The sequence below is a fragment of the Cynocephalus volans genome, chromosome 11 (genome assembly GCF_027409185.1).
Source record: "Cynocephalus volans isolate mCynVol1 chromosome 11, mCynVol1.pri, whole genome shotgun sequence".
In the NCBI taxonomy this organism is placed as follows: domain Eukaryota; kingdom Metazoa; phylum Chordata; class Mammalia; order Dermoptera; family Cynocephalidae; genus Cynocephalus; species Cynocephalus volans.
Genome location: NC_084470.1, coordinates 56,220,338 through 56,234,363, shown reverse-complemented (window position 1 = coordinate 56,234,363; position 14,026 = coordinate 56,220,338). Strand labels below are relative to the sequence as shown.

Sequence of the window (14,026 nt, the reverse complement as noted above, 5' to 3'; positions counted from 1 at the left end):
TTGGCACATATATAGAAAGGAAAAGTAAGTAAAATAAGTTGGTTAAGGCATTGCTAAATCTTGTTCACATTCAGATCCCAACTCTTCTGAATCACTTTTTTTGTGCAGAGTTGTGACGTCCATGTCTTCTACACTGTCCTCTGTGCCATCACCAGCACTGGGCATGTGGCATGTACGAACACACTGCTTACTATTGTCTCTGGGATTTTCTTCCAAGTTGCAAGATTTGCAGTGACAACAATATCATAGTTCCTGCCTTTAAGAATGCATCTTGATGCCAGAAACGCTAAAGTTCAGAGAGCTGTGCATCTCAGAATTGGTGAGATAGGTTATCCAGCCTTGGGGAGGGCAGGTGGCCCCCATAGGCTCCATGGCAACAAAATGTGCTCCCAATAATTGAACAGCCAGCTGTAGAGCCTTAAACCTCCCTGTGCATGACAACTGTCACAAGGTGCTGCAGAACTTTATTCAATCACCTCCAAAAAGGGCACTTTGTTTCTCTTCCTCCAAGGCATCACACTCTACCCTAGTGATGCACTGAACATCCCAGTCCTTCTGCTTGCCTCCCTCCCCTCCGGCATGCTATCAAGGGCCTGTTCCCTGGCAATGTTCCCTCGTCTGACCCTCTGTCATTCCATGGCCATGACCTCACCCAGAGCTCCAGTTATTCCCTGAGGTCAGCTCTGTGGCAAGCCCTGGGCGAGCTCCTTACCACCTTGCACCAGGCAGTGGCTGAAGCCCCCGGGTCCATCTCCTTGCCCCAGGTCCACTGGCACACTATTGCCAGCAAGTTCTTTCTTAAAATGTGACTCTGACCATGCCCCTCTGTAACCTAAACCCCTTTAGTGATTGCTCACAGCACCCAAGGTGCTAGCCAGGCAGAGTGGAAAGGGTGCTCTGGGGAGAGACCAGCCCATGAGAGGCCAGGAGGGAAGATTGCGTGCCGGTCCCCAAGGACCTGCATGTGCCTCCGGGTGGTGGGAGCAGAGGATGCGTCGTGGTCCAGGGCTGACAGGGCCTGGGGGATCAAGTGGATGAGGTGGGCAGGGGCCATACCACCCATGAGGGTCTTGTGAGACATAACGGTGAGCTGGGCATTATAGGGAAGGCCCAGGGGAGCTATTTTTCAGAATGAATTAGGGTTGCTCTTCTTTCTAAAATGCAGATTCTGTGGCGGTCTTTGTTCTTTGTGTTTGGTTGTCGTGGTTGGTGGGCAGTAGCTGAGCCAAGATGCTGCAGAATCTGCTGGTTCTTTGTCAGATTGCCCAGAGGACCATAAGCACTGCTTCACAAAGGCATTTTGAAAATAAAGTTCCAGAGAAACAAAAGCTGTTTTAGGAGGATAGTAGAATTCCAGTGCATCTAAAGGGTGGGGTAGCTGATGTCCTCCTGTAAGAGCCACCATGAGTCTTACAGTTGGTGGAACAACATATGCCACACATCAGGTGGCTATGGCTTCATTTCCCAAGAAGCAGGATTGACTTCAGTCATCACTTGGTTCAGTCATCCCAGCAATCACTTGGTCCATCTTCGTTCAGCTCTCTACAGACCAATAATCTGAAAAATAACTGAGCTCTTTGGGGATCAATACTTATTGACTTGTACTAACTTCAACCAATAAAGCAGTCTGTAGCAAGAAAAAAATAATAAAATAAAATGCAGATTCTGATTCAACAGGTTTGGTTTGGGGTTAGAAATGTGTATTCCTAACAAGCTCCCAAGGTGATGCTAATGCTGTTGGTCCAGGGACCCCATAGTGAATATTGAGGGACTAGAGTGAGTTTTCTGACTCCCATAACAGACTACCCATATGGGCAGGGTTTCATTCACTCATTCAAATATTTATTGAACACCTACTGTGTGCCTGATGGTGTTGAAGGTCTGGAGATACAACAAACAATAAAACTGCCATAAATAAATAAAATAAAGCTGCAAAAATCCTGTCCTCATGCTGCTGACATTCTGAAAGGGTAGACAAATCATAAGACAAGATAAATAAGTGCGGAATATACTAAAAAGCATATGTACTTCACAGGGCCTGGTTTTCCAAAGCCTTGCAGTTTCAAATATTGACCTTGCGGAGGACTGGAAATTTCCCTCAGGCTATAAGTCTCTGTTGTAAGATAAGGATTGTGGCACAGCAGGTTGCTGGCTCGAAGACAGACTAGTTACTGATTGTTATGTAAAGATACTGAAAAACTGCTGTTAGGAAGGAATGTTTGCTAAGATCAAACTGTTGTTGACAGGACCACTTAATTGCCTTACTGGAATGTCATCTGGCTTGCTTCAATGAAAGTTACCAGCCTATATTGTTAAACTATAACCCCACCTTTGTTCTCTTCCTGTAACTTCCTGGTCTGGAAAATAAATGCAGGGAGAGAACCCCAATTCAGTGTTAATTTCCCAAGGAAGGACTGCCTCTCTCTTGAGGGTTCCAGGAGATTAACCACTTCAGGGCTTCTCACTGCTCAGAAAAGATGGGCTTTGAGTAATCCTTTGTGTCTCCATCACCCAGGGGAAGTGGGGTGACAAATCCGTGGGGGGCGAAGCAACGCAAAGAGCAAATAAGAAAAACAGACTGTTATTTGCCAGAGAGGGTAGGGAATGCTGAGGGTGCTGGGGTGCGGTGGTGTTTTATGTAGGATGGTCAGGGACGAGCTCACTGGGAGAAGAGGCCAGAAGGGAGCAGTAGGATGAACCATCTCGGGAAGAGCTTTCTCGGCAGAGGGACAGCAAGTGTGAGGTCCTGAGGCAGGGTGTGCCCGGCGAGTGAGCGGGAGGTAGACAGAACATGTGGGAACTGTGTCTTATTAAATTCCAGAAACAATTTGCTAGCATAGCACAGAGCAAAGTGTGGCCGACAAAGGCTTGTGGTAGCTTGTGGGGCTGTGGCAGCAGGTGCAACCCTCTAGGTGACCTAGTACTCTTTGTCCTTACCTAGACTGTCCTGAGCTAGTGTTCAGGCTTGGAAGGAAAGGCACACACATGTGCACATACACACACACCATGCACACATACACACATGCGCACACATACACACATGCACACACATGCCTGGGGTAACTGCAACCACTCACATTTCCTGGCTCTTGCACTGCCTTCTTTGGTCTCAGGGAAAGATAAGCACCCGGACAAAAACCCAGCAGTCTTGAGTGGCCATAGGAAGAGGAAGGGCCACAGGAAGGGAAATCCATGGAAATCCAGGCCAGGTCTCTGACCCCCTTCTCTCTCCCTCTCTGGGTGGCGGCTCTCTCCTGCAGGGCCCTGTCTCAGGATTCACCTTTCCCTGGGCAGGCCCTAGAGACCAGGCTGCTCCTCATCCTCCGGAGGCTGGCTCTGCAGGGCCCTGGTGGGCAGAGGTGCTGCCTTCCTCGCCCATCAGGATGGGGCATCAGCTCCCAGGCTTATCCAGGCCACTGTGGGCCCTTTGCTGAAACAGAAGAGAAGCCAGGAGACCTCAGGCAGGTGACCCGACAACTCCAAGCCTCAGTTTCCTCATCTGGAAAGCAGGCCTCTAGCTTGTTGATCTCTTCACAGTGTGGGTAGTGAAGAAACAAAGGGTAAGGCACACAGCCCTAAGAGTACTGGCCATAGTGCTCACCATGTGCCTGTGCTGTTCCGTGCCTCGCACCTACAGTAATTCACTGAATCCTCACAATGGTGCGGACGTTGGAATGCTTCTCCCTATTTCCACAGACAAGCAAAGGGAAGCATGGGAGGTTAAGTAACCTGCCAAGCTCTCATGGTCAGTAAACGAGAGAAGCAAGATGAGCTCCCGAGCCCCCATCTCATCCGCTAGGCCACTTGTGCTCACTCTCTGGCATAAAGGTGATACTCAGTGTGCGGTGGCCACAGTGAGTGGTGTTATGACTGTCAGTGCTGTGCTTTTATTAGCAGTACTGGGGGAGGATGCCCAGCAGTGGTGGGTGCTGTCTGCGGAGGGGAGCCCCTGCACTTGGAGCCTCAGCGGATGGCGGCCGGCTGAGCACCATGAGCACGGGGGAGCCTTCCTGTTAACTGCTCCCTTTGGCCCCAGGCCCAGGCACTTCCCTGACAGCTGTGACTCTGACTAATTCTCAGGACTAAACTGTCCTCCCCAGTCAGTGGTGTAAGGCACGTTCCTCTGTTATGTAAAAGTAAATCACAGGTACCTTCCCCCAAAGCAGGCCCTCGGTCATGTGGCGTGATGTGTAGGTGGGGTGTGTGTGGGGTGTGGTATAGTGTTTGTGTGTAGGAGTGTGTTGTGTGTGTGGGGGTGTTTGTGTGTAAGGTGTATTGTGTGTGTATGGTGTGTGTGGTATGTGGGGTGTGTGGGTGTTGTGTGTGGGATGTGGGTGTTGTGTGTGTGTTATGTGTGTGGGGGTGCGTGTGTGGCGGGTGCAGGGTGTGTGTGTGGTGTGGGGGGTGGTGGTGTGTGTGGTGTGTGGGTGTTGTATGTGTAGGTGTGGTGTGTGCGTGGAGTGGTATGTGTGGTGTATGGGTGTTGTGGGGAGGCTGTGGTGTGTGTGTGTGGTGTGTGGGTGTTGCGTGTGTGGGGGGTGTGTATGTGTGTTGTGTGTGTGTTATGTGTGTGGGTGTGTGGGGGGTGGGCGGTTGAGGTGTAAGTCTCCAGGACCAGAAACAGTCAGGCTCTCAGGAATGTGTCACATTTTCCACCCTGAATGACAGCCATGACCCTTTGGGAGCAACAATCTAAAGAATTTCCCAGTTTTCCTGCAGGGCATCTGGGAAGCCTGCCTTTCTCTATCTTTCAAATTTGTCCCAATACTCCAAACCAACAAAACACTAAACTGGCTCCACGAAGCAACATGTGAGTCTCACGGAGGAAGGAGAGTGGGGAGGTCTGGAGACCGACAAACCAACCCTTGGAGTGAACATAGGCATTTTACAGAACAGCGCAAACCAGGTCTGTGAGCTCACACATCTGTGAGGGGTACAGACGGGAGTCTAGCACAGAGGGCAGGGTGGGCGTGCCAGTTTGGTAGGCGACAAAACAGTCTATGATTACACAGCTATTTTAGACCCACAGTTAGCAGCCTTCACAGATTTAGAAGGTAAACAGCTATCACTTAGGAGGTGTCTGTAAACCAAGGTGTTAGCAGATACCTGAGATAGTTAGAAGGTACCTAAGATATACACCAACAAGCAAGAGTTTGAAGACGAAGTTTGTCCATGTGGCAGAGGCTTGAGTCTGCTTCCCTTGTGCAGAGCTGTTCCTGGGAAGGGCTGTCCAGCCCTTTGCAGTTGGCTGAGGCCCTGTGGGTGGTTCTGGTCAAGAGAAAGTGGGCAGAAGTGACGTGTGCCACTTGCAGACATGGCATATGAGCCACCTTGTGACATTCTCTCTCTCTCCCCTTATCTGCAGGCTAGATTCCATGTCTAGGGCAACCCTGAAAGCCGAGATGGTGGAGCCTCCATGCACCTGGGTCCCTCCATCCAGCCGCAACTGAATGAACAGACCCTCCTCCCCGTGCCCCTCTCCAGAGGATTAGACTTATGGGAATGAGAAATAAAGTTTGCTGAGTTAGACCACTGAGATTTGGGGTTTATTTGTTAGACCTGCATTACTTAGCGTTGGCTGATAATTAAAACATTTTTATTGGGGCCAGCCCGTGGCTCACTCGGGAGAGTGTGGTGCTGATAACACCAAGGCCATGGGTTCGGATCCCATATAGGGATGGCCGATTAGCTCACTGGGTGAGTGTGGTGCTGATAACACTAAGTCAAGGGTTAAGATCCCCTTACCAGTCATCCTTTAAAACAAAACAAAACAAAACATTTTTATTGCTGAAGATGACTGGTAGACAACCAAGAAGCATCACGGGTAATAACAAAGTATCGTAGTAGTAACCAAGAGGTCTACGGTTTTCACTCAGGGGAACTGACACCTAAGATGTTTGCCGATATCTTAGACTGTTTGCTGATGACTAAGACATTGGCAGTTAATAGAAATATTAATAGAAAACTAAGATATTTCCTGGAAACTAAGGTGTTAACTGACAGCTAAGAGTTAGCTGATAACTACTAATGCAGATAACTGGTGACATTGGGCTGTGTTCCCTCTTCTCAGCTCTCAGCCTATTTCCATGCAGCGGTTGCCCTCTTGTGCACTTTCCCTGACAGTGAGTCCCCTGTGGAGCCCACCTAACAAAAACCCTCTGGCTACTGCTGGCTCCGTTTCCAGTGGAAGGGACTTGCCTTTACCCTGATGAATGAGATGCCAGACCCAACGGATGACATCACCCTTTGGGCAGCCCTGCCTCCTGTTGGTTCCACAGTGCCATGGACACATTACACTCCTTCCCACCCCACTCCTGCCCGACGGTGCCCAAGGAAGGGGATCCCTCCTCTAGGCCCCAGGTCTCCTCCTGGTTCTGAGGGCAGGCCATGAATGCGCAGCTGCGGCAGATGTGGTAGGCGAGTCCTCCTTTGGAGGGGCCGGGCTGGGCCATCCTTAATTAACCCCAGATGGAGTTCTTCTATTGTTTGTGGAAAGGATGATCTGGGGAAGACACTGGGTGAGGCTGCAGTGAGGCCAAGGAGTGTTCACATGATGTCAGGCCCAGAACAGGTCTCCCTCCCCCCCTCCTCCAAGAAATCGTCTTAGTAATAATAGTCACTCATCTGTGGAGCTGAGCGAAGTTGGCTCCTGACTTCCAGGTCCTAATGATGTGCCCAAAGGAGGCTCTGTCTGTCTGCTAGAGGTGATGGCTCAGATCCAGGCTCTGAGAGAGCCCAGGTTTCTCCCAGGCACGTGATGAATCGGGTGCCTCAGAACACCAGGGATGTGCTCGACCAGGTATGCACCCACAGCAAGCCAACCTTCCAGGCACAGATCACGAAGTGTGTTTTTGGCAGGTTCTAGGATTCTCTGGGGTAACCTCGAGAGAAAGCTGGAAATCAGGACTGTCTTGAAAAATCCAGGAGGTACAACGGCTGGTTTGCATGAAGGTCTCTGGGAAGCAGTACAGTGGAGCAGGGTTGCAGTCATGGCTCTGCCATCTGCTTGTGTGTGGTCTTGGGTAAGGCCCTTTATGTGCGAAAGCACTTAGAACAGGGCCTGGCACATAACATGTGCTCAATAAATGATATGATTATTGTTGCTGATGTTGGGGTGTCTGGCATGGACATGCTCTTCCAGAGGCCGAACAAGAACTGGAATTCAAGTTTGGGCCTTAAGGGAAATGAGTCATGAGGCGCTGGGTTCCAGCAGGCCTGGCTGCTACCTCCCTTCCAGGGCCTCATTATCCCTGAGGCCCCTCCCTCCTGTGGGCAGGCCTCGGCCTGGAGTGAGGTCAACTCTTCTGGACAGTCACTGGCCCCACCCTTGGATGTGAGGCCTCTGCCCACAGGGCTGGCCTTTCCCTGGCTGCTCCAGGCTCTCCCCTCCCTGCCTGCACTGTGGTCTCCCACTTGTCTACCCTGGGGGGGGGTCCCCACTTGCTCATTGTTGATCACTCCAGATTCCATTCTCCAAACTCATCAGCTTGGATGTGAGCCTTTAACCGCCCACCCTCTGAGTGTCAGGCAGGGGCCCAGCCCATGAAACAGCTGTTTTCCACTTGGCTGTTCCCACAGGAAGAAAGGGGAGAGCAAACTCTTCTCATTTTGTCTACCCCTCTGCCTTTCCTTGACCTGTAGAGGGTGCAGTGGGGCTCATCTACTAAGAAAATTTACCCCCTGCTGGCCAGTTGGTTAGAGAGCAGCCTTGTAACACCAAGGTCACGAGTTCGGCCCACTGTAACGGCCAGCAGCCAAAAAAAAGAAAAGAAAATTTACCTCCTGAGCTAAATATTGCCTGGTGGTAGCACCAGACTTTTCCTGTAAAGTACCCTGGAAAGAACACAGACTGAGAGCCAAAATAGCTCATTACTTGCTGTTGTGGTCTCAAGCAAGTCACAGGTTCTCTGAGCCAGTCATCTGCAAAAGGGGATGATGATGCCTTCATGTCTGGTCTTATCCACCTCCAGCAGCAAGTGAAAGGAGAGTTCCACTAGAGCAATGCCGTCTCTGTTCTGTCTTCAGTTGCAGGATCCTAAGGCTGAGAGACAAGAAGGAGCCTCCCACTCCTACCCAGACTGGCCGACTATGCAAACAAGGCCCTCACAGGGGCTGCTCTTTGTTCTTTTAGATTCCACTTCACACAAAGAAAGGAGTATGTTTTCCCAACTGGAGCACAACCTCACAGGCAGCTAGAGGAAACTCAAGGGGAACAGGTCCTTAGTTCATGTGGGTGGGTCTTCGTAAATTGTACATTTTGATGTTTTCACTATTATTCAAATACTTCGGGGCTGGCCGGTTAGCTCACCTGGGAGAGCACGGTGCTGATAACACCAAGGTCTAGGGTTTGGATCCCCAAACCGACCAGCTGCCAAGAAAAAAGTAAAGAACTACTTCATAGACAATAAAAATTAAAAAAAAAAAAAAATTAAAAAAAAAAAAAACAGAAGAAAACCAACTTGTAGGACTCTTATCCAATGATCTGTGGGCAAATTTCCTTCTCTTGCTTTTCTTTGTAAGGGTTGGAATTTTTTAAAAAAGTATGACTGGGATCACACTGTACACGTATCTTGCTTTATTCATTAGAAAATTTCCATGTTCTCATCTTCCGTTGCCTGGATGCGCCTATTTTCCCTCACCAGTTCCCTGCAGGTGTGTGTTCAGGTTGGGTGAAGTGTGCCCGTGCCATTCCCCAGCTCATTTATTGTTTTAGGGTCTTTAGAGCTTAGTCTCATTTTGTCAGACAGTTGGCTCCTACCACAGTAGCATGTCACGGGGCTTCCCAGGCACCACTTCCCTGTGCACAAACTCTCTCCACTCCTTTCCTCAACAGAAATAACCCCAGCATCTACTCACAAGCCTGGGTCTTCCACTGGGTACCTTCCCCGCATCCCGCCCTATGGAACCAACCCCACGATCTCAGCTCCTTGCCCACCACCTGCCGCTGTACAGAGGGCACCACTGCTACTGCTGTGATTTCCCAGGTTTACAGATTGTGAGACTTTCCAGGAGGGGAGCCCCCACCAGATTTTGCTCAAAATGCTAGTGGTTTCAGTCAACATCGCACCTGACTGTTGTACATCAAGCAAGATGGGCAATTAGGTGAGGGGACTGGTAGACATGGCAGGGTGGCACAAGTGGAGGCCAGATGTGGGTTTGGATCCTGGCTCTTCTACTTATTAGCTGTGAAAACTGAACAAATTATTGAACCTCAGAGCCTGGGTTTCTTGATGAGAGAATAATTCTTCCCCTCTAGGGTTTTTGTGGGAATTAAATGAAATAATGTAAGTGAAACTGCTGAATCCAGTTTTTGACCTAATCAAGGCAGTCAGTAAATGACTGAGATAATCCTCACCCCCCCAGAACCCAGGGATCAATTTTCTGTTCAATTGTTCCATTATACCTACAATCGTTTAGTAAGTACCAATGAACACTTGTTTTCAAATTTCATCCTTTTGGAGAAAAAGTTCTCCAAAGTCATGATGGTATCAATCAACTGGTCAGTCCAATAGCCTTGGGGCTTTTCGTTGGCCTATTGCTCTGTCCAGGTAATGTGCAAATAAAAGGCTCCCTACCCTCATCTTGTTGACTGGTTTAGACTACTTAGTTTACTCTAGGAAAAGAAGACAATAAAAACGCTCCCTCCTTCCTTCTACCAAATATCTTCATGTATTTGCTTATATATAATCTACATTTGCTACTACATGCAATGGGATTGTGTACGTTCAAGTCAGCTACTGGGAACATCTTAAATACCTGCTCTAGAGTTCTGGCCTCTTCATTTCCCAACTCCGCTTCATAATGTCTTGGTCCTGGACCAAGGCCTTTCCAGCAAAGCTGAAGACAAGGGAAAGTAAAGACTAGACAGAAGTTAGGGTTCAGGGCCGAGCCCGTGGCGCACTCGGTAGAGTGCTGCGCTGGGAGTGCGGCGACACTCCCCGCCGCGGGTTCGGATCCTACATAGGAATGACCAGTGCACTCACTGGCTGAGTGCCGGTCACGAAAAAACTACAAAAAAAAAAAAAAAAAAAGAAGTTAGGGTTCAAATGCATCAATTAAAGCAGTGGTTCTCAAACTTTGCTGCCCATTAGAATCACCTGTGAATTTTTAAGATCCCTGATACCAAATTCACACCCCAGACCAATTTAATTGGAATTTCTGGGCATGGGGACCGAGCATAGTTTTAAGTTTGAGCCAAGACTGAGAACCAGTAACTTAATTGCTATCGCTAATGTGCCTGCATCAGCGTTGTCTACCACAGACTGTAAGTTCCAGAGCAAGAAAGACCACACGCATCTCACATTATAACATTCCGTGTGGAGTTAGGCCCACAGCCAATGCTTCTGCTGATGCTGATGGAATATCTCGATCTGTTCCTCATTAACTCCTAGAATTGGAATATGGTAGCTATTCCAAGATCACACATATGTCCCAAAGTCATAGATAGATGATAAACATTTTATTACATTAAAAAAAGTCATATGTTAACTGCTGAACTCCAGGGGACCACATCTGAGGCTACTTCAGAAAAACGGCATCAGAAAACAAATACGGATTTTTAGCTTCACCAAATGGCTAGATTCTCCCCTACCTTTCCTCATTAAATATTAATCCGTGGCTTAGGCCAGTTCTGGTGAGAGTACCTCACTGCTGACTTCACGTGAAACTGGGATTAGACTAGTATACTGACAGCATGGGTCCATTTCTGGCTGTCTCTGCAGCAGCCAGATGGCAGTGTCTTGGACACAGGAGGTGACGCCCAGGGTCTTCAGTCCCGCTCCTCTGTGGTGAGCTCACTCTTCCTGACGACTGGCTCTGGGGGCCACATTAATAGAGGCAGCATAGCCATCTGGGGTCCACGTGAGCCATCTGGGGCCACATCCCCGTGGGGCTGTGGTGGGGCGCTGAGATTGGGGCCCGGCAGCCTGGAGCCTGGTTCCACTTGACTACGCAGCAAATCTCAGTCTCACATCCTGCCGGGGTGGTTGTGATGTGCTGCTTCGCCCCAGAGCAGGCCCGGCAGGCGCATCAGCTGCGGAGGGGGTGGGGGGAAGAGGCCTGCAGACAGAGCCAAGAAGCAGTGGGAACACGTGAAGAGGGGCCAGCACCAGTTGCCTTTGGGTTCAGAGCAACTTCTGAAGATCCCAGTCTCCATTTCCACATACTAGACATGTAAACACGACCCAAACGGCTTCTTCATCTAGTCTGATGGCAAGAGACCATCCACCATGATCCAGAGGCTCATTACCGGTTCCTGCCACACTGCTCCTGAGCCCATGTGGTTCCAGAGCCAGCCTCATGTTCCCAAGGAATGTCGAAGGCAGTGACATTTCTAGGTTCTAGGAGCTCCCGGGCTGCTCAGAAGGCACTGTCCTTCTCACTTGCTTCTCTTTTCTCCTTCCTGCTCCCACCCAGCAGTGTCCCTGATGGCTTCACATAGGGTCAGGTGGCTTCCTTCAGCCTGGGGGACAGGCTGTACAACCCTCCCATGGCTCATATTTCTCCTTTGCCCACTCCCACCCTTATCCCACACCAGGCCACACCACTGAGGCACACTGTTGCCTGCAGTCCAAGGTAAATATTCAAGACACTGGGTTTTCCCTTCCTCTGGGCCAGCAGACTTCTTCCCCTCATCCCAGGCCTGGAAGAGGTTCCTCAGAGCCCTCCCCATGGTCACTCTTGCACCAGGAAGTTGATGAGGGCAGTTCTGGGGGAGAGGAAGGCTTTCTTGATGCTGCGCCCCTGCAAGAGCCTGATGCCCAGCTCACTCTGGAGAACAAGTTCGTGTACTTTGTCCTGGTCTTGTGCGACCTGCTGGGGCACAGGGATCTTGCCGCAGGCTTTGTTGTTGATCTGAGAAGGAAAAAAGCCGAAACAAACAATCAGGAAATTCCTCAGAACAGTGGTCAGCCCAATGCCAATACCTACTGCCCGCAAAGGGGACTGCTGCATTTGTTTGAGGAAGGGAATACAGGGGAAGGAAGGAGGAAGTCAGCACGCAGCTTCCCAAGAGGATAAAATGCAACCAGGTGGATGGGATTCAAGCCCAAACCTGGAGGGGGGAGGGGGAGGGGGAGGGGGAGGGAGGCTGCACAAGAGTGCTCACGCCTGCAGTGAGGACCACCTTATGTTTCCTGAGCACTGCCCCCATACACAGCTGCGGTGAAATTATGTCAAAAAATCCTCAGCATGAGACGGCTTTGGCCATTTCCAGTAGGAGCGGGATTACTGTGTCACTGGGGATCAAGTCTAAGTTCAGATCTAGGCTAGAAGAGGCTGCCCCTCAGACCTTACCTCGGTCTCAAGTGGACCAGCTGCTGGGGAACGCAGCTATCCTCTCTCTGATGACTGGCTCCAGAAGGGGGCACTCAAGTGCGACAACTTAGAGACTGGCCCCACATGTTGTCACATTAACAACTCTTCTCATTTAATATGGGTCAGTACAGTTCTACACGTCAGTGGGTATTCACTGGATATTAGTTCAATGAGGACAGACTTCACAGCAGGCATGAGCTGACATCTGGCCAGGAAAGTGACCACATGGCTCAGCTTCTGAAGAGCTGTGCTTCCGAATCCTCAATCCCATTGCTCCCAAATCTGTACTCACATTTCTTTTACTAATGTTCCTGTTTTTCACTTGGAAAATATAGTCACTGTACTATGAAAAGTTACTAGAAATAATTTCTCAGGTTTCAACCAAAGCACATTATCGAATATCCCCTAATTACCCACTTCATTTTTTCAGATTTTTGTAGAATTTAGTGGCATTTTTATTGTTTGCATTAGCCTACATCACTGGGCAGGAAAAAATTAAAAGAAAACACTGTGTCTTGAAATATTCTGAAATATTGTTTTAAAAAAATGTGAGACTCCACGATGCAGGGCTTTAAAGTGCTCTGAAGCTGTGGAACTAGGATGTGCCATGTGAAGGATTGTGGCTCTGTCCTAGCATTTCCGAGTTGTTAGAAGCTGCATTCTTTCAAGGTCACATGTTTGGTTTGACTGAGACCTCAGAAGAGACCTACCACCTGTCACTAAAAGCCGTGCCCCTTGAGAATTCCCAACATGGAATTCTCACTTGTTAATGCCTCATGTGCCAGCCCTCCTTGCCTCTGCTCTTTTCTCCTTTCCTGTGGAACTGCAGCCCAGAGTAAGGTCTCCTCTGGGCCATTACCCATGATGGGGGCCTGGGGAGCAGGTGCTCTGACATGGGCAGACTCAGGCTTGACTCTCAGCCTGGTGTTACGAGCTATGAGAACTTGGGCTTGGTTTTCTCTTCTTTCACCTGCCAGCTCACTGAGCCTCATTCCCTCTGCCTTTGTCAAGAGTCCTGGCCAGGATGGAAGGGGCATCCTCTTCAGTGCACAGTCTCAGTACAACAGTGACCCCTGCTTCTGAGCCCAGGGAGCTTCCATGCTTTCCCAGAGCCTGGCTCCCCAGGACTCCCCTGAGTTGCCTCATCCAGGGTGGCCCCTTCAGGGTGAGTGGGTCTCGATCATGGCCTCTGTCCCTGGCATGAGGCTCCACTTAAATGGGCAGAGAAATCGGGTTGGGACTCAACACGAAGCTTGGCTTTCAAGGGGGAACAGGCACTTTCAAATCACATCAAACAGAGGCTGTTATGCTGCTGGGCTTCTGCTCCCTCATCTTTGGAGGAGGCCTAAGCATGGCTCCTTGGACTTCTCCAACAGCCCCCTGACAGGCCCCAGCCATGAGTGCTCCTCCTGCCCCAACCCACCCCCTGTCCCAACAGGAGGGCTAACAGCAAAAGCTCCCATTTGCTGAGTCTCACTCTGTGCCAGGCACCGTGCTATGCAATTCACTTGCATGTACCTGTGCGGTAGATGCATGACCACCCTAACCCATCCTACAGATGGGGAAGCTGAGGTGGAGTCCCTTGCTCAAGGCCTCACCCAGCAAATGGGGGAGACGGGATGAGCTGATGTGTCCTGTGTCTCTCCTGCTCAGACCCCTGCTGGTCCCATCCCCTCAGGGTTGGATCCTGGCCCCCAGCCTTCTCTCAAGT

At 50.0% G+C, this 14,026-nt stretch overlaps 1 protein-coding gene and 1 pseudogene across 1 annotated transcript in view; one reads left to right on the top strand and one right to left on the bottom strand.

Annotated features, from left to right (window-relative positions):
* The first annotated feature begins 1,230 nt into the window (after positions 1–1,230).
* LOC134391343 (cytochrome c oxidase subunit 7A2, mitochondrial-like) lies at positions 1,231–1,481 on the top strand (annotated as a pseudogene).
* A 9,000-nt stretch (positions 1,482–10,481) lies between these two features.
* Positions 10,482–14,026, bottom strand: part of LARS2 (leucyl-tRNA synthetase 2, mitochondrial) — a 172,685-nt gene continuing 169,140 nt past the window's right edge. Inside the window, exon 21 of the mRNA XM_063113936.1 lies at positions 10,482–11,853. Coding sequence (XP_062970006.1) covers positions 11,674–11,853 — 180 coding nt within the window. The 3' untranslated portion in view covers positions 10,482–11,673. The remainder of the gene's footprint in view (positions 11,854–14,026) is intronic.